Source organism: Arvicola amphibius, chromosome 13, assembly GCF_903992535.2.
Source record: "Arvicola amphibius chromosome 13, mArvAmp1.2, whole genome shotgun sequence".
NCBI classification, from domain to species: Eukaryota; Metazoa; Chordata; class Mammalia; order Rodentia; family Cricetidae; genus Arvicola; species Arvicola amphibius.
The window spans coordinates 44,913,024-44,936,587 of NC_052059.1; the positions used below are offsets into that span (position 1 = coordinate 44,913,024).

Consider the following 23,564-nt stretch of genomic DNA (forward strand, 5'->3'; position numbering starts at 1 on the left):
CAAGGGCAGGCCAGTACAGATGCCTGTATACTAACACAAAGGAAATTTTTAATTTTTTAAAATCGCAATCTGCATCAGCCATTTGTTTACTTGTGTTCTGGAACATCATCTGATGTTGGTGTTATATGAGCTTTGACTGTATGTTTTGTGAGCCTGCTGGTTTGGTGCTTTCAGTTTTAGAACTTCTTGGTGAATTGACTTCTACTCTTTATACATAATATGTATAATTCCTCTGCATCACACAGGAAGGTCCTGATCGACATTTCCTCTCTATATAATATGTATAATTCCTCTGCATCACATAGGAAGGTCCCGGTTGACTTTTACTCTTTAGATAATATTATAATTCCTCTGTGTCACAGGAAGGTCCCGGACCTTATTCCTGCCTTCTCCTTCTCTGACACCCCTCCAGTAGGAGACCAAGGAGCAAAGTGCAGCCCCGTGTAGCTTGGATTTGATCTTTAATTTTTCAACCATGCCTCCTATTCTGGGTAAAATACCATTCTCTCTCTCTCTCTCTCTCTCTCTCTCTCTCTCTCTCTCTCTCTCTCTCTTCCTCTCTCTCTGACCAGATTCACCTAATTTTATCGAATTTTTGGTTTTTGTGCCTGACTCAAAAGTATCAATACTCTAAAGACGTTGATTCTTTTTTCTTGGAGACGCGTTTCTCCATTTAGCCTTGGCTGTCCCAGAATTTACGAATCCAGCTGTCTCTGCCTCAGAGTGCTGGAATTAAAGGCGTGTGCCACTACTGCTTGGCTAAGGTGTGAATTCTTAATGATAGCATATCTATAAGCAGTGGTTTGCCAAGAAGGCTAGTTCTGGATTTTGACATGCTAATCAGCATATTATCAGTCACTGAACCCAGTTACCCACATGGAACACATCTTGTTAGTGGGGTGTGTCTATGTGACAAGAGGTCTGAAGGTCTCTCATTGAAGAAGGAGGAGCGATGGAGGGGGAAAGATTCTGGATACAATGGTTAGAAACAAACAAAAAGAAATGTGTGTGATTGTTTTTCTCTGCCTGTATGTATACACACCACCATCTGTATGCCTGGTGCCGGTGGAGTTCAGAAAAGGGTGTTTGATCCCATGGAATTGGTGTTACGGCGGTTCTAAGCCACCATGTGGGCACTGGGAACTCAACCTGGGTCTACTCAATAGCAATAAATGCTCTTAGCAGCTCAGGCAGCTTTCCAGCCCTTTAAATAGAAAGATTTATTTACTTATTTATATGTGTGCCATGCACATGTCCATGTGCTGGTGTTTTCAGGGGACTAGAGCCGGAGAGCAGCTCACCTTCCTAACCCCTAAGCCATCTCCCCAGCTCCAGCCTCCCCTTTCCTTCTTTCTACCTCTGTTAGGTACCAGGTCAAGGGACTCTAGAATTAGAAATATATAATGCCACCACTATCTAGTATGTAGTAGTTTTTCATGAGTGTCTAATGAGCTAAATTGGTTCTAGTAGAAAAGAGAAATAATAATTATAGTGCTGTATTATTTGTATTTTAATAAATAAATCTTTCCTGATGACCAGAGGCAAAGCTAAAGCCACTAGAGGTCAGGTAATGGTGACACATACCTTTAATCCCAGGATTTGGGAGGCAAAGGCAGAAGGATCTCTGTGAGTTCAAAGCCACCCACCCTGGGCTACACAAGATCAACGCAGAAACAAATACAGGTAGTGGTGGCTCACACCTTTAATCCTAGTTCTAGAGAGTCACACACCTTTAATCCCATCACTAGCGAGTATAAAATGAGGAGAGAGAGGCTTAAGCTGCTTAGTCTACAGTCACACAGCCTTGGTAGAGGGTAAGACTTCTCTAGCAGCTTGGCTGCCTTGCTTTTCTGGTTTTCGGGTTGAAAGATTTATTTATTAAAATACAAATAATATACCGCTATAAATGATTTTGGAATCAGAACCACTTTTGACTTGTGTAACTCTATAGACAAGTCATTTCACCTTTTTGGGCCTCCATTTTCTCAAGAGTCTAATTAATCACTTAGTTGCGTCTTTGCGGGAGAAGCCCTGTGACTTTTGGGTTAGCGCGGTGCCCCAACCCCACCTCTGAACAGGGCAGGAACACGCCCCTCTGCGGCAAGTGGGTGCGATACCTCCTCCCGGCCGCACGATGGCGCTGAGCCCGCTGTGGAGCAGGAGGGCGGGGGACTCAGAGCGCAGCGGCCACTTTCCGGGCTGCCGCGGTAAGTGAGTGCTGCAGGTATTGGAGGTTCCCTCCTGGGCCCCCGATCGCTACTGGGAAGGGCGGCTCGGTGTCGCGGGGCGGTTTCAGCGGGCTGCGCCCGTGAACTGGAAAACCCGGGTAGCGCTAGGCAGAGCGGCGCTGGGAGCGGAGGACCCAGTCCGGCCCCACACTCACGCGCCTCCCGTCGGACTCCACGAAGGCCAGGGATTCAAGTCACCGAAGACCTTGTCGCACGGACACGTGGGACTGTGGGCGCTCTCCGGGCCTATATTCTTATCCCGATCTTGTCTACCGCCCCTACAGGCTCTGCCATCTGTCACCCTGGCCCTTCTCTGTTTGGACGGTGTCTTCCTCTCCTCGGCCGAAAATGACTTTGTCCACCGGGTCCAGGAGGAACTGGATCGCTTCCTGTTGCAGAAACAGCTATCCAAGTACGGGGAACTAGGGGGCGTCGTTAATGCTAGGAAGGGCAGAGTTTACTCCTCTCCCAGGTTCTGTGCCCAGGTAACTGACTAGACCACCGGCCAGGCCCCGCCTGACTTGAGACTTTAGCCCCTGCCGCCTTTTCCAGCCACGTCTTTCCTTTGTACCCGAGCGTCATCCCACTCAAGCAAAAGTACCCACTCTCTTAGGAATGATGGGAACTGTAGCTCCCTGTGATCTACTTTGCAATTAGCCAGGGACCGGCTTGGGCACAGTGTTAAGCCACCACAAACCTGGGAGTGGCCTCCGTGGGAATCAGGTCCAGAAACTGGACCTACAGCCTCTGCTTAATACTCCGACTTAACACTCGGTTTGGTTCCTTCCCAGGGTCCTCCTTTTCCCCCCAGTCTCCAGCCGCCTGCGGTACCTGATCCATAGAACAGCAGAGACTTTTGATCTCTTGAGCAGCTTCTCTGTTGGGGAGGGCTGGAAGAGGAGGACCGTCGTCTGTCATCTGGACATCAGGTGTGTTTTCCTACCGCATGGAGGGCTCTCAGCAATTGGTTTGTGTGTGTGTGTGTGTGTGTGTGTGTGTGTGTGTGTGTGTGTGATGGTTGGACTAGCTGGCTAGCCAGGGTAGACCTTGGCAGGAACCAGGGCCAGGAACCCCCAGTTGTGTGAAGTCGGGTTGTCTTTTGCTCCATGGGGATGCAGCTGACTTGGCTAAATCAGCCAGCCATTCATGTTGGGCCAGAGTGCACACAAGTAGCTGGACTAGTGAGGGACGTCTGCACCTCTCTTTTTGTGAGCATGAGACCTTGGTTCAGGGAAAGAGTCTGTCAGCCTGTAGTCATCCCTAGTCCCGTGTGTATCTCACAACACGGACGTCTTATCATTGTGACTTTGATCCTCATAACAGCTCCTAAATGCAAGCATTAGCCGTCTTTCGTGTGTAACCAAAAATTAAGCACCCACTAATCTGATTGTAGTGTTCATGAGGGAGCCCCGTTGGGTGTGTCAGGCATGGCATTTTTGCCTTTGCCACAGTGGCTTTGTAAGAGATTCTTTTGAGGGTCATTTTCGTTGTGACCTTTGCTTAATGCTGACTTGGCAGTGTCATGCCTGAATGATAGGTGGCTCCCGTAAGTCATTTTGCTGTAGACTCAGACATGCTCTGAATCTTCTGTTCCTATTCCAGGGTACCCAGTTCAGATGGCCCCTCGGGTCCCTGCTGCCCTCCTGCCTCCCATCCCAGCAAGTACCGTGGTCCCCGGTACACCTCACATCAGGGAGGAGCTGCTGGTCCTCGAGGTGCTCCTCCTGGCCGGTGGCATCGTGGACGGAAGCCGGATCAACCTTTGTATGTGCCCCGCGTGCGACGCAGGCAAGATGAACCGGTAGCACCCTCCATCCCAGGCCTCAGGGGAGAGGCCCCAGCTGGAGGAGTTTCAGAAGAGCCTAGGGGGGCTGGGGACCCTGAAGCTGACCAGGCAGTTCCCACGTTGATGACTCAGGGAACCGAGCTCCTGAAGAGTGCAGATTCAGGCTATGCAAATCGTTCACTGCTGGAGCTGGCTGACCCTGAGCCCTCCGAGAATCCTTCTGAGAAGGAACAAGGGGTGGAGACAGCCATGCAGCAGGGGGCCAGCCCACAGCTGGCCTTGGGGGAGGAAAGTAGGAGTCGTCTGGTGCAGAGTCTGGTGGACCAAGAGGAGGATAAGGGAGAGGGAGAGGAGAACGAGAAGGTGGGTCAGGAAGAAGAGGATGTAGGCGAGCAGGAAGGGAAGGTGGAGGAGGAGGAAGAGAAGACGGATGAGCAGGAAGGGAAGGTGGAGGAGGAGGAAGAGAAGACGGATGAGCAGGAAGGGAAGGTGGAGGAGGAAGAGAAGGTGGATGAAGAAGAAGAAAAGATGGATGAGGAGGAAGAGGATGATGACACCCACCATGACGATTTCAGTGAGCTGCTGCAGGAGGTGATGAGGCTCTTGAACCCAGAAAAGGGAGGGCGGAGGTGAGGTGGGTGTGGCCTCAGGGGTATGGGAGAAGGGCCTTGGGCTGGAGGTGAGGGAGGGGCTGTGCTCATGGGATGTATGAGAAATGGCTCAGGCCTGGGTGTTGGGTAATAGAGAGCTGGGAACCTGGAGAAGGAAGTCCGTTTAGGAGATGGTCAGCCCTGAGCAAGTCATTTGCTTTTTAAAGTCGTTTCCTCATATGAAGAAAAGTAGTGCTTACCTCACAAGGTGGTGGAAACATAGTCCTCACAGGCGCGTTGCTCTCTGTTCGAGAAAATCACCCTCCTGCCTGGAGCTCTGCCTTAGAAATTGTGTTTTCTTGAGACCATGTGCCTGCCCCTAACATTGACTTTAGGCCAGTTGAGAGGCTGGGTATCTTTGATTGCTGTTTTATGCACAGTCTTTGAGAATACCATATTTGTAGTAAGGAAAATAAAGATACTGGCTTTGTCTAGCTTTTTTTTTTCTATAGACTATGCAATTTTGGGCAAACTACTTAACTTATTGCCCCTCCATGTTTCCATCTGTAAAAGGGGTATGTAGTATATAGGATGCACTCTTCAAGTTCAGGTGAAACACAGTGGTTGCAGTTGGGAGTCATCTAGTGGGGACTCTATAAAACCAAGCACCCTCCCCTAAAACACCCACATTCTGAGAAATCAAGCTGCCATAACCAGATTCCGACCAAGCAGACTTCTCCCCCAGAACTATCAGACTGGAAAGCATGACAGGGTTGGGGGGGATCACAGCTGTGCCACAGCTCTCCCTTGCCAAAGGCTCTCTTTGCTCCCAGATCACAGCCAACCTGACTGAAAAGGAGATCAAGGTAGAGAAGATCCACCTGGACACATCCTCCTTTGCAGAAGAGCTACCTGGGGAGAGGGACTTGGCCCACGTGGTGGAGATCTATGACTTTAAGCCAACACTCAAGACTGAGGACCTACTGGCCATCTTCTCTGAGTTCCAGTGAGTAGGAAAGGTGGGGGGCCTGGGAGACGCTAGGGTAGCCCTTGCCTGCTTGCCCCAGAATGGAAGGCTGAGGGAGGTGTTGATGTCTGGGCTACTTGCTCTGAGGCAGGTCAGCCTGGTGACTCTGACTGAGGGAGGGGAAGGGTTGGTGTTTGAGCACCCGCCTAGACCTGGGCCAAGGTCTGCGTGTGCACACCCTTGCTGGGACCACGAGGCCTTCTATCAGTCTCAGGACACAGCTGTCCATATGCCAGTGGATCAGTGGGCCTCCCGTAGCCTGAGGGCCATCCCGGTATGACAGTTATTTATGGGGGTGCCCGGCTGGAGCAGGTCCGATGTAGCCTAGAGGGATACACTCAAGAGATAGGACTTTTTGTCTTCCCCCAGATTCCCATGGATGCAACCTTCTGCCTTTTCTTCTTTTTTTTTTTTTCTGATTGGCATTTTTTTTCGTTTGTCTTTGCTTTACCTATGTGGGCTTTTAAAAACCCCTTTCTAGGGCAGGAGAGATGGCTCAGAGGTTAAGAGCACTTGCTGTTCTTGTAGAGGATCAGGACTTGGGATCCAACACCCACATGGTAGCTCAAAATCATTGGTAACTCCAGTTCCAGGAGATCTTTGGGCACCAGGCATGCATGTGGTACACATTTAGCCTAAACACTAATACACATAAAATAAAATAAATCTAATAAAAATAAAACAAAACCCCTTTACTCCTGGCCCTCCTCTCTGATACTGTTTTCCATACCTCTGTCTCTTGTCCTCTGCACCCGTGCTGAGGGGACAGCCGAGAGGATGGCAGTTTGCTTTTTCAGCTGTCTCTAACTATATGGCCCCACAGGGCCACCACTGATCCCTTGTTGAGCGGGCTGTGCCACTAGAGGAGTAAGGCCATTCTGAAACTGCTTCTAGCTTCCCCCTAGGCACAGAGTTCGTGATGGCTTCCTGAGGAACAGAGCCATGTCCCTGATATGCCCGTTTGGACCTCTCTCCTCTCCTACCCCATAAACCTTTCAGCTCTCTTACTCAGAGCCCATGCCCAGCCTGGCTATGACGGTGTCTGGGGAGCTGTCGTCACTCTTTGCTTTGGGCTATATGAGCCTTCCAGTACTGTCTCATTCTGTCCCAGATGCTGACCTGTTTGCAGGGTGGCATTGGGTCTTTCTGCAGCTGACTTAACGCTCTAGTGAGAAAGTGTGTCAGTAATTCCTTCTAACAGAGGAGATAGTTTGTCTCAGGGCTTGAGTTGGGAGGGATCTGGTCTGCAGGATCCAAGGGGGAAGGGTCTTGAGCAATGGCTTTTGTGAGCTCCCGTGTCCTCTCCCCACACAGAGAGAAGGGGTTCAAGATCCAGTGGGTGGATGACACTCACGCCATCGGCATCTTTCCCTGCCAGGCCTCAGGTAAGGTGGCTTCCTGTTGGGCTCTGCTCCTTCTCTGGCCTCCATTGAGAGCAGAGGTGCCTGGGTCCCCTAGGTGGAGGGTCATCTATATCCAGGCCTAGACTACCTTCAGCCCATGGGCTCGGCTCTCAGCAAGCCTGAACCACAGTCTGGGTGCCGGAGGCTGTGGCCTGGGAAATGCTTTGGCCTTTCCTACTTCTGTTGGCACTTTCAGTACAGAGGTGTTAGGATCAGTGACATTTACTGAACAGGTGGCATGGGCCAAGCCATAGGTCCTTCTCTGGACTGAAAAAAAGCATCAGGTGCTGTTGCTCTGGCTCACAGGCATTTAGCACAGGATGCAAGCAGGTGCCTTATCGTTCAGTCTTTATGTCAGCCTCAGTTGTGGGGTCCATCACCCCTGTCCCCCAGGATGCCAGGGTTTATGGTGGATTACAGGCCCCTCACTGTGGAAGCTAGAGCACTATGCAGCCTCCCCTTTAGCAATTGTCCCAAGCTGCCCCTGTCATTCCACTTAAATGTCCCTGTCATTCTCCCACCCGAAACTGTGTGTACATCAGTGCTGGGAGTACCCTGCTCGTGTTTGGCCAAGTTGAGGATAGAGAGGAGCAGAGGGAGAGATAGGGAGGCAGCCCCTGGAAGGGAGGTAGGAAGAAAGGTCAAGTGGCCCCCGAGGACTACGGAAGAGTAAGCTCTGACTAGGTATCTTAGATAAGGTTTCTATTGCTGCGATGAAACATTATCACCAGAGAGCAAGTTGGGGAGGAAAGGATTTATTTGGCTTATACTTCCACATTGCTGTTCATCGCTGAGGAAAGTCAGAACAGGAACTCAAACAGGGCAGGAACCTGGAGGCAGGAGCTGATGCAGAGGCCACGGAGGGGCGCTGCTTATTGGCTTGCTCAGCCTGCTTTCTTATAGAACTCAGGACCACCAGCTCAGGGATGGCACCACCCACCATGGGCTGGGCCCTCCTCCATTATCACTAATTCAGAAAATGCCTTACAGCTGGATCTCAGGGAAGCATTTCCTCAGCTGAGGCTCCTTCCTCTCTGACTCTAGCTTGTGTCAAGCTGACACAGAACCAGCCAGTACACCGGGGTACTGCCTCCTGGGCCTGCCTTAAATAGTATAGCAAGAGCTCATCATGCCCTGGCCTCGGTTTCTTTGTCCAGATTACACATCTGCTATGTCCTGGTGTCAGGTGCGCCTTAGCTCAGTGTGGTGGTGCAGGGAGTAATGGAGTCCCTGGGGGTTTTGGGGGATAGAAGGAGAGTCTTCTCTAAGTTCTGACTTTCATAGGTAGAGCCTGCCCATCTTGCTGTGAGTATCTGAACACTGGGCTGGGACATCATCTGACAGCACAGACAGTGCCCACTGTACAGTTCCTTAGGGATCTGGGCACAAGGTGACACTGTCTTCACCTTTACTGAGGTAGATCGGGCCGAGCAGCTGGGACTGGGATGTATAGAGTGGCTGTGGTAGTTCGGGATAATGCTTGTACTCCAGACCCCTGGGGTGCGCGGTTCACATGGCACAAGAATGACCCCAGATCTCTTCTTTCTCCAGCTGCTGAGGCCCTGGCCAAGGATTTCTCCATGCTCAAGATCCGGCCGCTCACACAGGGAACTAAGCAGTCGAAGCTCAAAGCCTTGCAGAGGCCAAGTAAAGGAAGCCTGTCCCTCCATGGGGAGGCTGTGTGTGCATTTGTTTTTGGTTTGTTTTCCCTTCTTTATTTCCCTGCTCTTCAAGAGCCTGGGCTATAGTAGCTAGCGGGGCTCAGCGTCCCTTAGGCCCGGAAAAGGCCCAGAGTCAGGTACCATGTGCGTTTGCCCTTCCTCTGGTCACTGATCTAGGAAAAGCCCATCTTCCTTCCAGAGGGCCATGAAGACTGTCCTCCAGAAGGGTAAAAAGTGCTAGAGCCTTGGGATCAGCCCTAGAAGGGACCTTGGTTCTGTGACTTACCTCACCTGTGCAGGAGCCGGATGCCAGCTGTGAGCTCCCTCCATTTCCTCTTCCAGAAAGCATGGTGCTCTAAGAGGAGTTTCTAAAGTTGGAAGCAGCAGCATGGGCCCAAGGGATGTCTACCAAAGCTATCCATGCCACTGTGCATGGTGACGTGGCCTTGTCCTAGGCTTCTTAGAAACAATGTCCCGTCTTTATGTCCAATGGTCCAGGTGTCCTCTCCTGAGTGTTTCCTTCCTAAGGGCCTCACAGAGCAAGGAGATGCTGGGTTAGTTCCTCCTCATCCCCACTGCACGATGAACCAGGTTGACAGAAGGGGTCAGTTTGTGTCCGGTCCCACAGGGAGGCAGAAATATGGGCCTGGGTCCCTCTCACAGGCACCCCTGGCTGCTGTAGGGCCCCAGTTCTGCTCCATACCATTAGACATGGGCTGACCCTCATCTGACTTTCAAGGCTGCCCTGTCACCCAGAGGAGAGACATCCCTGACCTCAAATCCAAGTCCCACCCCCTGACTCTTTCTTTCAGAGCTCCTGCAGCTAGCCAAGGAGAGGCCACAGACAGATTCGGCGGTGGCCCGCAGGCTGGTGGCCCGGGCCTTGGGACTCCAACACAACAGAAAGAAAGAGCTGCCTGCTGCCCCGAGTCTCCTGCCATCTTGAGGCCCTACAGCCAGCTGTCCAGACTAGGCTGGGCCCCAACACCACACACGCCTTCACAGACCCAAGGACAGCCCCTTGTCCCCGCTGGAGCTGCTGTGGGGCACGGTAGGCTTTTGTTGAGCTGGTCCCAGAAATTGAGAAGAAATAAAAATTTAAGGTTGTGTTGATTGCATCCCAGTGTGGTCTTGAGGGACACTAGAGGGTGCTGTTCCATCTCTTACCGTGGGCCCCGTGGTTACTGAGCATCAGGTCACCTTGCCTAGAGGTCCCATCTTCACTTCAGGGACATTTGTGCACAGGTGGCCGGCCCTGTTCGGGGAGTACGTGGTACTTGCTCCATGTCACTTGCCCAGTATCCCCATTTCAGCAGCCCCAGCTTGCCATCTTCTGCTGTGGGCAGCTGTGTGCATCTGTGCACAGCTGTGGGTGTAGCAGGGCTGAGGTGTTATTTGCAGATGTGGATCACAAAAGGGCTCCTTATAAGTAAGCTTGAACAAAGCCAAGAGGTGAGACTTAAGTGCATGCCAAGTGTCCCCTCAGAAATGGACCCAGGGCCATCCTTGTAGGACAGGAGAGTGCTCGCCTTCTTCGAGTCTTGGGTGTAGCATTGGAAGCACCGTAGCCCACTCTGGAGTTTGGGGTCATGGTTGATCTCAGGTTTGCTGGGGTCAACACATGCTTAACACAGGACTGCTTATGGAGGGCTGGAGCCCTGCTCTGCCAGTGCACACTCTCCCCTGGGAAGCTGCCCTGTGGCTAGCTGTCCTGCCAGTTTCTGACACACTGCTGTCTCCTTCCCCAAGTTCCAGTGAGTAGCAGCTGTTGAAGACAGGCCACAGCTGACCTCAGCTGCTGCTCAGGTCTCTCCGATTGCTTCTCAGGGCTGCACCCTGTACTGGCAGAGCCCTCCGGATCACAGGGAACTTTGGAAGGACATAGGGACCATTCCTGAAAGTATGAGACGAAATATGTACGGCACTCCTAGATGTAGGAAGCTTTGGGTCCAGGGGCAGTGGTTGGAAGGAAGCCTGGGTACAAAGAAGGAACATTTCACTCCAACCTACAAGTATGTATGTGCGGTGAGGTGGGTTCGATGGGCATCACCTAGAATCCAGTTGATACCTGAATCGATAATTTAAGACCGACATTGTCTCACAAGCCCAGGAACATGGAGCCAGCTGACAGTGGACTGAACCATGAGCCCAAATGAACACCTTTCCTTCCTTGTACATTGTTTCTCTCGGGTACGATCACAACAACAATAGTTACATAGGTATAGAAAAGGAAAAACGGGCCGGGCGGTGGTGGCGCACGCCTTTAATCCCAGCACTCGGGAGGCAGAGGCAGGCGGATCTCTGAGTTCGAGGCCAGCCTGGTCTACAAGAGCTAGTTCCAGGACAGGCTCTAGAAACTACAGGGAAACCCTGTCTCGAAAAACCAAAAAAAAAAAAAAAGAAAAGGAAAAACGGTATTATATATTAGGCTGTGTGATGGCTATCTTTTAGCATCAACTTGACTGGATCTAGAGCCCCATGGGAGACACATTTCCAACTGAGGAGGGAAGACCCACCCTGAACACAGGTAGCACCATCCCATGCCTTGGGGTCCTAGGCTGAAGGGGGAAAGTCACGTGAGTGTTGGCCTTCTTGTTTCCTGGCCCACTGAGATGTGAGCAAGCAGCTCCCTGCGCCTCTTGCCATAGCTTCAAACTGCGCCTGCCCGCAAAACACGCGCCTAAATCCCTGCTCCCCTCAGTCCCTCTTGTTGGGTATATGGCTGCAGCAACAAGCAGGGTACCACAAGTCGGACCTGTCATTAGTGGTGCAACAGGAGACCGCACCATCGACAGCAGCCTGAGGTCCCCTTCCCCCTAGAGACCTCTGGGTCCTTGACTTTGCTGCAGAGAAGAAACTTCAGACGAGCCAGAAAGAAGCAGAGTTAAAGTTTATTTAAAATATTTTAAATATAAATTTAAGTTACAGGGAATAAGAGGTGCTCAGGGAAAGAAAGAGTAAGGCCCACCTGAGAGCTGGGTGGGGGCTTCTCAAAGGGCAATGGTTCCTACGTGTCTTAGGAACTAGCTATACACAGGGGTTTGGTAGCCTTTGGTATTATTGATGGGTTTCTAAGTCCCAATCACAACCTCTTCCCCTTCTTGAGAGTGAGATTATAGGGTGGCTCCAGAGGTGCCTTGGATAGGACTGTACCCTGATAAGATAAAACTATGGGCCACGAGGCTAGCACAAGGGTCTTGAGATACGCTTTGTACTGTAAATGGGGTTTCTGGTGAAGTTCTAGGGAATCGTAGGCTTACAGCTGGGACAGGAGAAAGGCCATTTATATGTCATAATTCCTTGCTATTTTAACATTCCTACTTGAAATATCTCTATATAAAATGAATACTGTTTCTATATTAGCACCAGTCACAATATTATCTGTGTAAGCACTGTCAGCTGGCAAGAGCTTCAGCCAGACTTGGAGGTGAAGGGCCCCTCCCACGTCCCCACGATTTTCTCTTCCTGTCCTGTGGCAGAACCATCCAAACCTTCAGTCATCCCCCTTGGAGTCTTGGAATGCATGTCTTGCTATTGTACTGAAAGTGTGGCTCCACCTGCCTGGAATACAGAAGTTGGCTTGACTGGAAGAGGTCATGATAGGTCACCTTGATGGTCACCTGGATGGGATTACAGCCACCCAGGAAACACACCTTTGGGTGGGTCTCTGAGCATGCTTCCCAAAGAGGTTTAGCGGAAGAGGGAAGGCCCACGCTAACTCTACTAGCACCATTCCTTGGGCCCGGGGTTGGAGGCAGAATACTAAGGTAAAAGCAAATGAAGCACCAGCATTCACCGATTAGCTTCCTGACCGTGGCCACCATGTGACCCCTGCCCCTGCCACCACGCCTCTCCCACTAGGACGGACTACACTCTGAACTCTAAACCCAAATCCCCCCCCCCCCCCCCACTTGTACTGCTTTTGTCGAGCCTTTTGTTGCAGTAATGAGAGAAGGACCGTGAGTGGCGACTCTGATGTGATAAGCGTGGCCATGGAGTTCTTGGGCTTTGGGACTAGGTTTGAGGGAGGAATCTGGAAGAGTTTGGAATTCTGGGCCCCAAAAGCCCCAGGGTGCTGAGAACAGAACTGAGTGGGCTATTCTGGTGGGAGTCTGGAAGACCAGAATGCCAAGAGAAAGGTGGACATGGGAGGCCTGGTGCCTGAGGTTTCAGTGGGGCCCTGGAGTATCTGGCTATCTGGAACTGAGCTAGAAGCCAGCCCTGCTATACCCCGGCAATAATCCAGCTGCATCCTGCCTGTGTTCTGAGCACTTGAGTGGGTCTTAAGAGCAATGGACTAATTTCTTTGGCAGGGGACATTTTAAGACGGGCTAGCATTCAAGCTGTGGTATGTATGGTTCTTCCCACTGCTCTTATTTAGGCCCACAGTTTTTTGTTTTTTGTTTTTTTTTTTTTTTTAAAAAAGAGCAGGTGGAGCAGAAAGATACAGAAAAATGTGCAGTTTGGCAAGGAAAAGGACACGCACATGTTTAAAGCAGCTGAGAAAGGTGGGTGCTGAAAACGCAGCTATAATTGTTAAAGAGCACATTGCCTTACATGTGTGAAGTCCTGGGTTTCATCCCCAGCACTCTGGGGGTAGAAACAGGAGGATCAGAAGTTCAAGGCCATCCTCAGCTAGATAGTGAGTTTGAAACCAGACACCACAAGCTCCCCTGCAGTGCCCTTTCTGCCACGTCAATGCACTGGGTCCTCAAACCACGAGCCCAAATAAAGCCTTCCTTCCTCAAGTTGATTTGGTCAAGAAGTTTGTACAATGAGGAAAAAAAAAACACTTAATACAGAGGTCTTCATATTCAAGTTTTCCAGAAATGACCTAAGAAGGGGAAAATGGAAGCCGGCTTGACCACCTCCGCAGTTACGTAGTTCACACCGGCCGCACCTCCAGAAGAAAATGGGCCATCTATGCAGCGCGGTGATGTCACACTATGGATATGCCAAAACTTGGATGGGATAACCTGCTCATAGCTTGCCTTCCAGTTCCCATAGCCACGTGCCAAAGCCCCTGCCCCTGAGGCCTCAGGACAGGGACATGCAGCCGTGCCTGGCGAATGAAGGAGCACCTTTCTTCTCAGCCGGAGCTGGCTAGCCGGGAGCTGGCAACTGGTCATCCCGCCAGGAGACACTGTCACCTGAACTCAGTAGGTGACCATTAAGTCATTTTTCTTTTCTTCATTCTTTCGTCATTTTTCTTTTCTTTCTTTTCTTTTCTTTTTTTTTCTTTTTTTGTTGAGACTGAAGTTCGATCTAATGTCCAGAGTGGAAATCTCGTGGCAATCCTCCCGCCTTGGCCTGAGTGTAGGGATAGCAGGCACGAGCCGTCATGCCTGGCCCAGGGTCTTCTTTACTGCACAGATAGCTGATTATTTAGAAGTCCACTGAAGTGTTCAAACTTCTGTTCCGTCTCCTCACTGAAGGCACCACCTGGAGAGCAAGCATCAAGGAGACAGAATTAGGTACAGGCTCAGTGGTGACCCCAGTGAGCCTCCCCAAGGGTGGCACTAGTGAGCTCTCAAGCCAGGAACTCCGCAGGTACCGTGCCAAACTTAGGGTGTTCAAACAGACACTGCCACCAGGACTGAGGCCTGACGTATGCCAACAGAGGCAAAATCTGCTTTCCTTCTTGTTCCCTAAGGGGGAAAACTCTTCATTGGTGATGAGGCAGGAGAGTGCTTAGCAGCAAAACCCAATACACAGAGCCCATGAACTGAGGCCTACATAGTTGAGGTCACAGGAACAGTGGGCTGATGGCCTTCGCTCCAGCCCTTATATAGACCTAGGGTCTGCTCTTGCTAGGCCAGCCCGTTCTGCACCAGCCTCTCTCCTTGGCCAGGGCTGGCTGTGAATACCCAATCCCCACCCAGGCCTTCCTGCATCTCTGGCTTTCTTTCTGAACTAGGAATTTGATGCTGGCTCCACTCCCAGCATCTCCCAGATTAGCTGCCTCTGGTTCCTGGAGAAAGTAGGGCAGCTGAGGCCTGTGTCTTCAGCATCCTGAGGAGGGTGGGGCCGCTGAGGGAACGTACCCACGTGACAGTTGTACATCCAGATGCGGTAGCCATCGTAGCGGCTCCTGCACTTCATGATGTTGTTAGAGAAATCCGACTCTGGCACCTCATAGTTGGGGTTAATGACAACCTGGAGGAAATCAAGTCAGAGAACGTCGTAACTCCCTTGCTGCCCATCCTACTACACTCCAGAGCAGAGTCTGCCTGTCCTTAACAGTATGGCTGGGTCTTCCCTAAGAGACGCTGTGCAAACTGAAGCCATCTGGGTCTGATACTGTATCCTGGCTTGGTAGGGGCTACTCTGGAAAGCCTGTGTCTGGCCTGCTAACCACAGCCTACCCAGGCCATGTGCTGTGTGGCGCTGTCCCTCTGGTAAGTGTCCCTCTCGGGGGTGGCCTGATTTTTCTTTGATTTCTCTTCTCCCTAAATCCCGGCTGTCCTCTCAGCCCCACCCACTCAACAAAGGGATGGATACACCTCCCACACTAAGGTCCAGACAGCTCCCTGCCCATTCTAGTATCCCTGAAGCATGAACATGAGAGCATCCAATTGCAGCCTGGGCTCAAGTCAGGTTCTCAGGGAGGAGCAAGGCTAGGGTGAATTGTGTGGTCTCCACAGTCCTCCCCACCCTCACAGCCAAGTTCCAAAACATAGGAGCATATGAGGGAAGTGGATTAGGGTCTCTGTATCTGAAGGGGACAAAGCAAGGACCCCCAAAACCCATCTGCCCACCCATCCCTGCCTCTGAGTCTGTGCACCCCTGGTCACTTCCTCCCTTTGGGAGTCCTCGTCTGATCACTATTGTCTGTCACACAGTAAGCTCTGTTGTCTGTCACAGAAGCTAGCTCTTGCTTCCTAGTGACTTACAGTCCAGGGCATCCAGAGTTATGTGTCATTAGAACCAATTGGGGACTGGCATGTCCCCAAGTCTACCCATCTGTTGATTGTACCGCTTAGGGGACAAGAACACCACACAGAGACTTGTGGCCTGCATTTGCCTAGCTATGGCATGAGGATACTAATAGTGTCCCTTAACTGAGAGAGTCAATGAGTTGATGCACTTCCTGGGCAGAGGCCAGCCTGGGCCACCAGAGACCTTTAAACACTTTTAGCAGATATGATGATACACATTCACTCTGCTGAGTGACAGCAAGCTGCCAGTATGAGCCACCAGGCACTGCATACGTGTCTACAGCCATGAAAATCCACTTTCAAATAAGAGCGCTCTGCTCCCAGGCCCGCCGTGGCTCTGGGCTTGGCTTGTGGCTTGAAAGTGCTTGGCTGTCTCCTTTTCAAAGCTGAAAGGGCCCAGGGACCCTTTCAAAGCACTCTGTGGTTACTTCTCTGCAGGTGTTGGCTCTTCAAGGGAGTGTCTAGCAGTAGGGACTGTGGGCTAGACCATGGGCTGGCTGAACTCCCCACGAGGAATGCTTTCAAAGCAGAAGAATCCATTTCTGGTCACACACTTTGCCATCCAACTGGGCAAGCTGGGACACACAACACCATGGGGCTATGTGGGAGCGAAGTCTCTGGAGGCAGGAATGCAGCCATGTGCCAGGAGAAAACTGGGAGGCAGTGTTTCTCTCCCCTGCCACGTGGGCCTGGCTGGAGTACGCCACAACTGTCTGCAGGAAGGCGGAAGCCAAGGCTCCCTGGCTCTTCCTTGGGGCAGGGTAGTTGGGAGCCCTCACAAAACAGTTCCCTGGCCAGGCTGTCCTTAGATTAACTTTCTAGCCTGACGGATTCACTGATGGGCATGGAGATGGTCCTTTTGCAGATCCTCCCGAGGAAGGAACATCGCAAAGCTGCAGGATAATGCAGCTGCTTTCGACCTCAATAGAACACACCAAAGCAAGGTGTGAAGACCGGAGGAAATCAGGATGGTGGCTGAGGGGGAGCTGGAGATGTGGGTTGCCTCAGAGTTCATGGAACTGATTCCTGAGTCAAAATCTAAATTAGCTCAGAGATAGGTTTTGATTTCAAGCTCTGGAGGTTAACTGAATCATATATGACTGTCTCTACATCTTGGGTTGCACTATGGACTCCCAGCACGCCCTGCAGACCCAGTATCCCTCAGGCCCACGTGCCTCCCGTATGATGCTTGTCAGATAGGATGGCCTCTGATTGTGGCACCCTGCCTGGACTCATGAGTTTTGCTTCTGGACACCCACAGGAAGGAGACCGAGGAAGTGGCTTCTCTTCCAGCAGCCCTGGGTTTTCCCCACCTCACCTGGAATAGATACTCTCCAGGGGGCACGTCGGTGATGTCTATCCACTGGCAGTCAATGTCATGACGGTACATGTCCCAGCAGCCCATGGTGATGCCTTGCTCTCCGAAGTTGGCACACTCGTAACTCTTCTGAATGTCTGTGGGTGGGCAGAGAAGAGCATCACCACCTCACCCCTTCCAGCCCCCAAGCCTCCCAGCCTCATTCCATTCCATCCTTCCCATGGGGGTTTCCGACGCCTTCTCATGTCAACAGAACCCTCTCGCCCAATTCCCTATCTACACACCAACCTTCCCTCCAAGCCAGGCTCAAGGTCCTCTCCGCCACAAAGTGCTCCCTGACCAATCTGGACTAGGCTGGCATTTCTGTGAACTCCTCATCCTGGGATACGGATGAGTGTCGTGGTGATCCGAGACATTGGTCCCTCACAGATGGTCTTCCCACAGTACTCATTCTATGAGTACTTTTTTTCTATGTGATTCATGATGTCAGCAGCGGGCCACGCCAGGGTCTAGAACCTCATGTGGGCCATAGGCAGAGGACGGCTCTCTGTTCTGTAAAGGTCCTTGGTGTGTCAGAGTGGCAGGTGTGTGATGACCTACCCAAGATAGAGGCCAAATGACATGGGTATGGGGGTCAGGGCCCTATAGCCTGAAAGAGGAGAGTTGGATATTGGGACTCCAGGAAGCATGGTCTGTGACAAGCAGAGAGGCAAAGGTGACCAGACCTCACCTGGAAGCCATGCAGCCCTTGGCCCACCAGTTAGAACAGCTCTGGGGACAAGACAGTTTGAGAAACACTTTCCCCAGCCCCAATGTGTACCCTTCGAAGGCCCCAAGAGTTGGCAAATAAAGGCCACATGGATACCCAGCAGTGGCCAGAGTAACATGGGGAGGTGCCTGGCTTAGCCTCCATCCGCCCGGACTGGGTTCAATCCAGTGGGAGTGTTCAAAGTTCCGTGAAGCCCCAACCTCCCCCTGCAAACATACCTCCCTCACACTCTGTGTCCTCCAAGCAGAAGCTGGCTTTGTGACCCTCAGCCACCTTGGTGCCGTTGAGGCTCAGCAGGTCATAGTAGGTGAACACTTCCATGCTGTGGTAGTGCCTGGGAGCCAGAAACAGGGCCCAATGTCAGTGTCTGGAACCATGGCTGCCTAGAAGCAGCTTCCTAGCTGGTGATTTGCCTCTGGGAGAACCCTGAGGCGGCAGGGCCAAGGGTGGCGGGGAGAGAAATGAAGAAGGAACTAAGAGAGAAGGGAAGACTGTGACTTGGGGCAGAGGTGTCAGACATCTTGCCACGCCTTGATCCCCTCATCAGGAGTGGGGAATGACATAATTTAATGGGTGGGATGTTGGGGGTATCAGTGTGCACAGCTAACAGCAGAGTGCCTGGCAATTTAATCAGCCCAATGCAATAAGCTTTTTAATAGGTAGGGTCCTTCCTGAGTGCCCAGCTGGCTCTCTGCCCACTCCCACATGGAGTCTTTCTCCAGATTTGCTATAGCTCTAACAAACACCCATGTATGGGAGCGCCATTGGGACATTATAGACTATTTGGAGGTGAAGCCTGCGAGAATCTTAGGTGATGGGGAACAACAGGCCCTAAAAGGGATTTCAGGACCACAGTCCCTTTCTTCCTCTGCTTCCTAGCTTCAGGTGTGTTTGCTCCTATGCACATCCCCACACAGAGGTGCTACCATCTGCTGCCCTTGGACACCATGGCTTTGAACCTTCCAAACTATGAGCTAAACAAACCTTCCTAAATTAGTTTCTTTGGCTATTTTTTTAAACTAGTATAAGCCTATTACAACAGACTATTTTTTAAGATTTTTTTAAAAGTAGGAATAGAGAAGGAAGGAAGAAGACAAAGGGGGTGGGGTAGCAATCACAGGGAAAAAAGAGTCACTAAGAAATAGGGTGTGTGCCAGAGAAGGACACACATGGACCCTAGTGACGTGTGAGCACTCTGGTGTGGGAGAGGAGGCCTGGGCTTGGCCCGAGAGCCCTGGGAAGGGAGCAGCAAGCCCATGGTCCTCAAATTGAGCAAATCAGACAGGAAGGGGAAGGATAAGGGCTAGAAGGTTTCCGGGATGGAGAGTGGGTGGCCCGTGGGGAGGGACATGAGAGCAGCTCAGGAAAGAGCATCGCTAGAGTTCTGGAAGGGAGTCAGCTGAGGCAGCGTGTGCACAAGCCGGGTGCAGTTCCCTTGGCTGATTGTTTACAACGGTCCATGCCGTCACTTGAGAGAAATTGAGAACAGATGTGCTAAAGAGTGACGCATCTGGTTCAGGAATAACAAGGGAAGCTGTGCTACCGAGAGTCGCCGAGGGGCTTTCAAAAGCATCCATTGTGCAGGCCTAGGACAAAAGAGACCAGGCTGGCTTTAGCCTCATTTCCACCTGCCGTGTGTGTGTGTGTGTGTGTGTGTGTGTGTGTGTGTGTGTGTGTGGTACCTTCAACTATTCTATCACACTCATCTCCTATTCTGGGGACATTTAGTATAGGAAGCCTTTTAAGATCACTGTAGGGGCAGAAGCCCTAACTTTGTTCATGCACAGCCCAAGTTTCCTCTTTGGTAAAATAAGAATATTATTGCCAACTTCTGGGGTGATGTAAGGACTAAATAAGATAAATGACATAGAGCTGGGTGATGGGAAAGCTCAGCCAATCACATTTGGCTAGGGTGTGGTTGCCTGGGGTCAGGGAAGAAAGACCTGGGAATCCAGGTGCCCTCCCTTTTTTTCTTTTTTTTTTTAACCTCTCTTCCCTGCTCGTGGTATTCGCTGGACCCCGTTTGTGTGAGTTTTCCCCGTTTTCCAATTATTAAACTAGATCTGTTGTATTGAGCTTGTCTGGTTAATTCTAGCCTACCGGTGGACTACGGCCATCAGTTGGGGATGCTGCTCAGTTGTTAGAGTGCTGGCCTATCATGCAGGTTCGGTCCCCAGTACCACATAAACAGGCATGGTGTGGCCTGTGAACCCAGCACTGAGGAAGTGGAGGTAAGGGCATCGGAAGCTAATGGTCATTCTCAGTCATATAAGTGAGTTTGAGGCCAACCCAGGTACAGGAGAACCCGTCTCCAAAAATAAATAAATAAATAAATAAATAAATAAATAAATAAATAAATAAAAGGACAGCCAAATGAGGCTGTAACAAAGGATGTTTTCAGTATTGGCCGAAGGCCTTATTGCCCATCGGCAGTCACAGCTGCGGTATTCAGGGCTCCTGGGGTCCTGTCACCAGCTGGTCCATTGGTGTAGCAGTCTGGAGCTTCCTCCATCGTGTGAGCAGGAGAGGAGAGGGCAATGGAAAGAGTTTCCAGAGAGGAAATTAGAGGCTCTTTTCTTCCTCCCGAGTTTGTTCACGCTATATAAATAATGTCAGAAGTTGCTAACTTGGGCTTCCCCAGGTCATTCATGTTTCTGGGTAAAATGGAACTGGGCCAGGGCCAGCGGACAGCCCTTACAAGGAACATTTTGTAGCAGATGAAGTGATGACTCCGAGGGAGTCTATTTTGGCTCCCTGCAGGGAGCGGATGAGACATGAGGTCTGACTCACGGAATGAAAAATGTCTGCTCCCTCAGAGAGGGGCTTATGTGACTTGCCGACCGGCTGGAAAGATTGCAGGGAAGTACACTGATGTTCCGTTGTCTAAACAGAATTCAGACGGAGCCACAGATGGGCTGTTGTGAAGTGGCCTCCTCAGTCAGAGCTCCTTCAGTCTGGATTTTAGTCTGCTTTAGCTTCAGTTTTCTTCCTGGGAATGTGTACTGGGAGGAAGCCATGGGCTTCATGCCCTTCTGCTTCTTGCTGATCTCTGTCCTGGAACGTGTCTGCTTTATCTCTTAGATACGATACTCTTAGAGGCCACAGGTCTCTCCTAGCTGGTCTGAGGTAGAAATGGGAGCCATCTAACCTCCCATAGGCCTCCACCCAGGAGACACTGATGGGTACTGGGAAGGCAAGAGGGAAAGTCTTGGGCAACACAGTGGTCCTCTCAGCAGCTCATAGTCTAAGGGTGGAATGAGCCCTGGGGTGCACACCAGAAATTGCAGGCTTGAGAAGAGATCCCAGAATACTAAAAACAGGAGTGTGGCATGGTGCTTTATGGAATTCTTATATTTGTATGTTTGATTTCCCCTCCTGCGGTGCTGGGAATATGAGGAGCTCTACCGAGCTACACCACCGGCCCTCGTTTCCCTTGAGACAGGGACAGACTGGTTCAGGTTGGCCTCGGACTCACTATGTGGCCCCAGATTCATTACCCTGCCTATGGAACACTGAGATTACAGGTACAGGCTGCCAATACAGCTTTTTTAAGTCCTTGTAATCGGGATAAAATGAAAGTTGCCCTTTACTGTGGGGCTCCAGGGCTCTGTGTCCTGAGACCTGGCACTCCCCTGAAGATGTCCTGCTGGATGGAAGTGTAGACGGAAGACAGACAGACACAGCGTGTTCAGAGGAAACTGCACTTGTCTTGATGGACTGTCACTGTCGATTGAAGAAGATGTACTTGGGTGTTTTGCAGTCCTATCAAGGACGGCCATAAAATACAGGGGTCCCTCTGCGGGATCTAGCTCGTCATCCACATGTGTCAGGCCTACTTAATGGAGAGATGAGGGCCTCTAGCTGGTTCAGGGGGCATCATTACATTTGTGAGTTCTGACCCTGTAGGGGACTACTAGGCACATGGTGGAGGCAGGCTGGCTAAGCTGACACTCCCCTCTTTGCATCTGTGCCATTCCTGAATTCAGGGGCTATCACCTGCGCAGGGACCCATGCCCTGGCACCCCCAGCTCTCTCCACTCCATCCCTCCCTGCTCTGCGATTCCCCAAGCAGGGAAGGGCAAGCCTCTAGGATACAGCTGACTGCGGAGGGTCCTGAGGTTAACCAAGGGCACCATAAGTGCATCTACGAGCACTAATCTTTGTGTTTCAGCTTCGTGTCTTCAAGAGCGTCGCTCTGCTGCTCATTGGAGCATTAATGAATGCGGAAGTGGCCATTTTCCCATTCACATTAACCTGAGCCAGGGCTCTCTCTCTCCTGCATGGCTCCACTCACGGCTTCAGAATGTTTGTAAACGGCTGAAATGGAATGTCAGTTCTTTCAGAAACAAGTTTCTTGAGTTGAGGAAGGGCCAGGCCAACTTTTAGGAGCCTCTGCATGGGACCTAACAGAGCGAACTTCAGCTCCCCTGGAAAGTCTTCCCAAAGAGCCTGAAGAGTACCAGACACAGTCTCATGTTTGTAATCCAGCACTTTGGAATTGGGTCAGGAAGACTGGGAGTTCGAGGGCAGCTTTGGCTAGACAGGGAACCCAGGGTCAGCATTGTCTCAGGAAACGCAGTAAAACAAAAACAGGGAACCTGGAGCTGTCACCTAGAGCTCTGGAGACTGAGAGAATGTGCACAGGTTTCATGAGGCTCCTTGGATCTTGCGGTCATAGTTATACACACCTGCGCCTATGCTGTCCATCTCCATCCCACATCAAAACTGCAGCGTGCTACGTTAGTTATGAAGATATGGGGCCGTTCCCTGGGCACAAGGACAGGAGAGGGACTATGCCATGATCACTGACCAAGGGCACAATGCAAGTGAGAATACCACCTTGAGGTCATTACCTCCATGCCCAGTTGACAAGAAACCAGGGTGCCTGAAAAAGGGTCGTACGCTTTGCTCGTGTTCTTTTCCCCTCCCCTTCTCCCCCAAACCATTGATGGGAACATTTGTAGGCAAAGGAGAAAAGAGGCCACAGGAAAAGTGGGGAAGGAGGGTCAGAGTCCCTGGGACTCCAGATCACAATGCTGCCATGATGTCACCATGTGACTATTCTTAGAGAGGAGACTGATGGCTCTGAGAGCAAGCAGATGGCACTTGGAGACTTGGAGGTTCCCACCATGTAATCTTGGGTGGGCCGCCATACGCAGGGCTGGGATGCAATTACCTTCCACTTATAGATCCATAGGCAGTGTCAGCCCCGGTTTCCCACCACATGGTCTCTAAGGGAAACCAGGCACGGAGACTGTCAAGACTTTAATTCTATTCCAGTTTATACCCTGGCAAAGACAAAGTGATTCCTTGGGTCTTAGGGTATTTTCAACATTCAGTTAGTTGTTTCAAAGGAACATCAGAAGCTCAACTGGGACCATAGCATTTTCTTTTGGAATAGGTTGTACAACTCTATCCCTAAACTGATTCAAATGTGATTGGGTCATGATTTATAACATGAGAAAGAAGCAAACCATAGTGAGATGTCAGATGAAAGTTTGAAAAAGCTATCAGGGAGAGCAGCACATTTTAGAGCAGAAGGGCCTGGCTGAGACCCCTGAATGGTAACTCCTTAGCCTATCTGTGGTGGTTACATGGAATTTGAGCCCAGAGAACAGATCTACTAGGAAGAGGTTTTCCTGGTGGGAGGAATAGCCGCTAGTTTTCCAACAGTGTGCCTGCAGTGTCCTCTATCTGCCCAGACTGAGGACAAAATGTGACCAAGCAGTGACACTGGAGTCTGAATCCGATTACAAGCCAAGAAGAGCAAAGGAAAAATAGGAGGGGAAGAGTTCCTGGTGGCTTCCACAGGCCCCGGTGGGCACAGGCTGTTATTTCCCACTG

The 23,564-nt window shown here is 51.1% G+C and overlaps 2 protein-coding genes across 2 annotated transcripts in view; one reads left to right on the top strand and one right to left on the bottom strand.

Annotated features, from left to right (window-relative positions):
* Positions 1–833: 833 nt before the first annotated feature.
* On the top strand, positions 834–9,813 carry R3hcc1 (R3H domain and coiled-coil containing 1). The gene is made up of 9 exons (XM_042054074.1): positions 834–981; positions 2,217–2,224; positions 2,513–2,640; positions 3,020–3,157; positions 3,831–4,605; positions 5,438–5,610; positions 6,946–7,016; positions 8,586–8,681; positions 9,508–9,813. Exons 1-9 carry the CDS (start codon positions 834–836, stop codon positions 9,639–9,641), a joined length of 1,671 nt encoding a protein of 556 aa, XP_041910008.1. The 3' UTR covers positions 9,642–9,813.
* A 1,757-nt stretch (positions 9,814–11,570) lies between these two features.
* Loxl2 (lysyl oxidase like 2) overlaps positions 11,571–23,564 on the bottom strand; it is an 84,395-nt gene continuing 72,401 nt past the window's right edge. Inside the window, exons 11-14 of the mRNA XM_038310009.1 lie at positions 17,939–18,054; positions 16,952–17,088; positions 14,740–14,851; positions 11,571–14,137 (exon numbers count right to left, since the gene is read on the bottom strand). Of these exons, the coding sequence (XP_038165937.1) occupies positions 14,058–14,137; positions 14,740–14,851; positions 16,952–17,088; positions 17,939–18,054 (445 nt within the window). The 3' untranslated portion in view covers positions 11,571–14,057. The remainder of the gene's footprint in view (positions 14,138–14,739; positions 14,852–16,951; positions 17,089–17,938; positions 18,055–23,564) is intronic.

What these genes read in the sequence shown, in the direction of transcription:
- R3hcc1 (XM_042054074.1), top strand. Translation starts at nt 834, where the DNA reads ATGCTAATCAGCATATTATCAGTCACTGAACCCAGTTACCCACATGGA. An exon ending in TTGCAGAAACAGCTATCCAA is followed by an intron (nt 2,641 to 3,019) that starts GTACGGGGAACT and finishes GTTCCTTCCCAG; the next exon opens with GGTCCTCCTTTTCCCCCCAG. An exon ending in GCCATCTTCTCTGAGTTCCA is followed by an intron (nt 5,611 to 6,945) that starts GTGAGTAGGAAA and finishes CTCCCCACACAG; the next exon opens with AGAGAAGGGGTTCAAGATCC.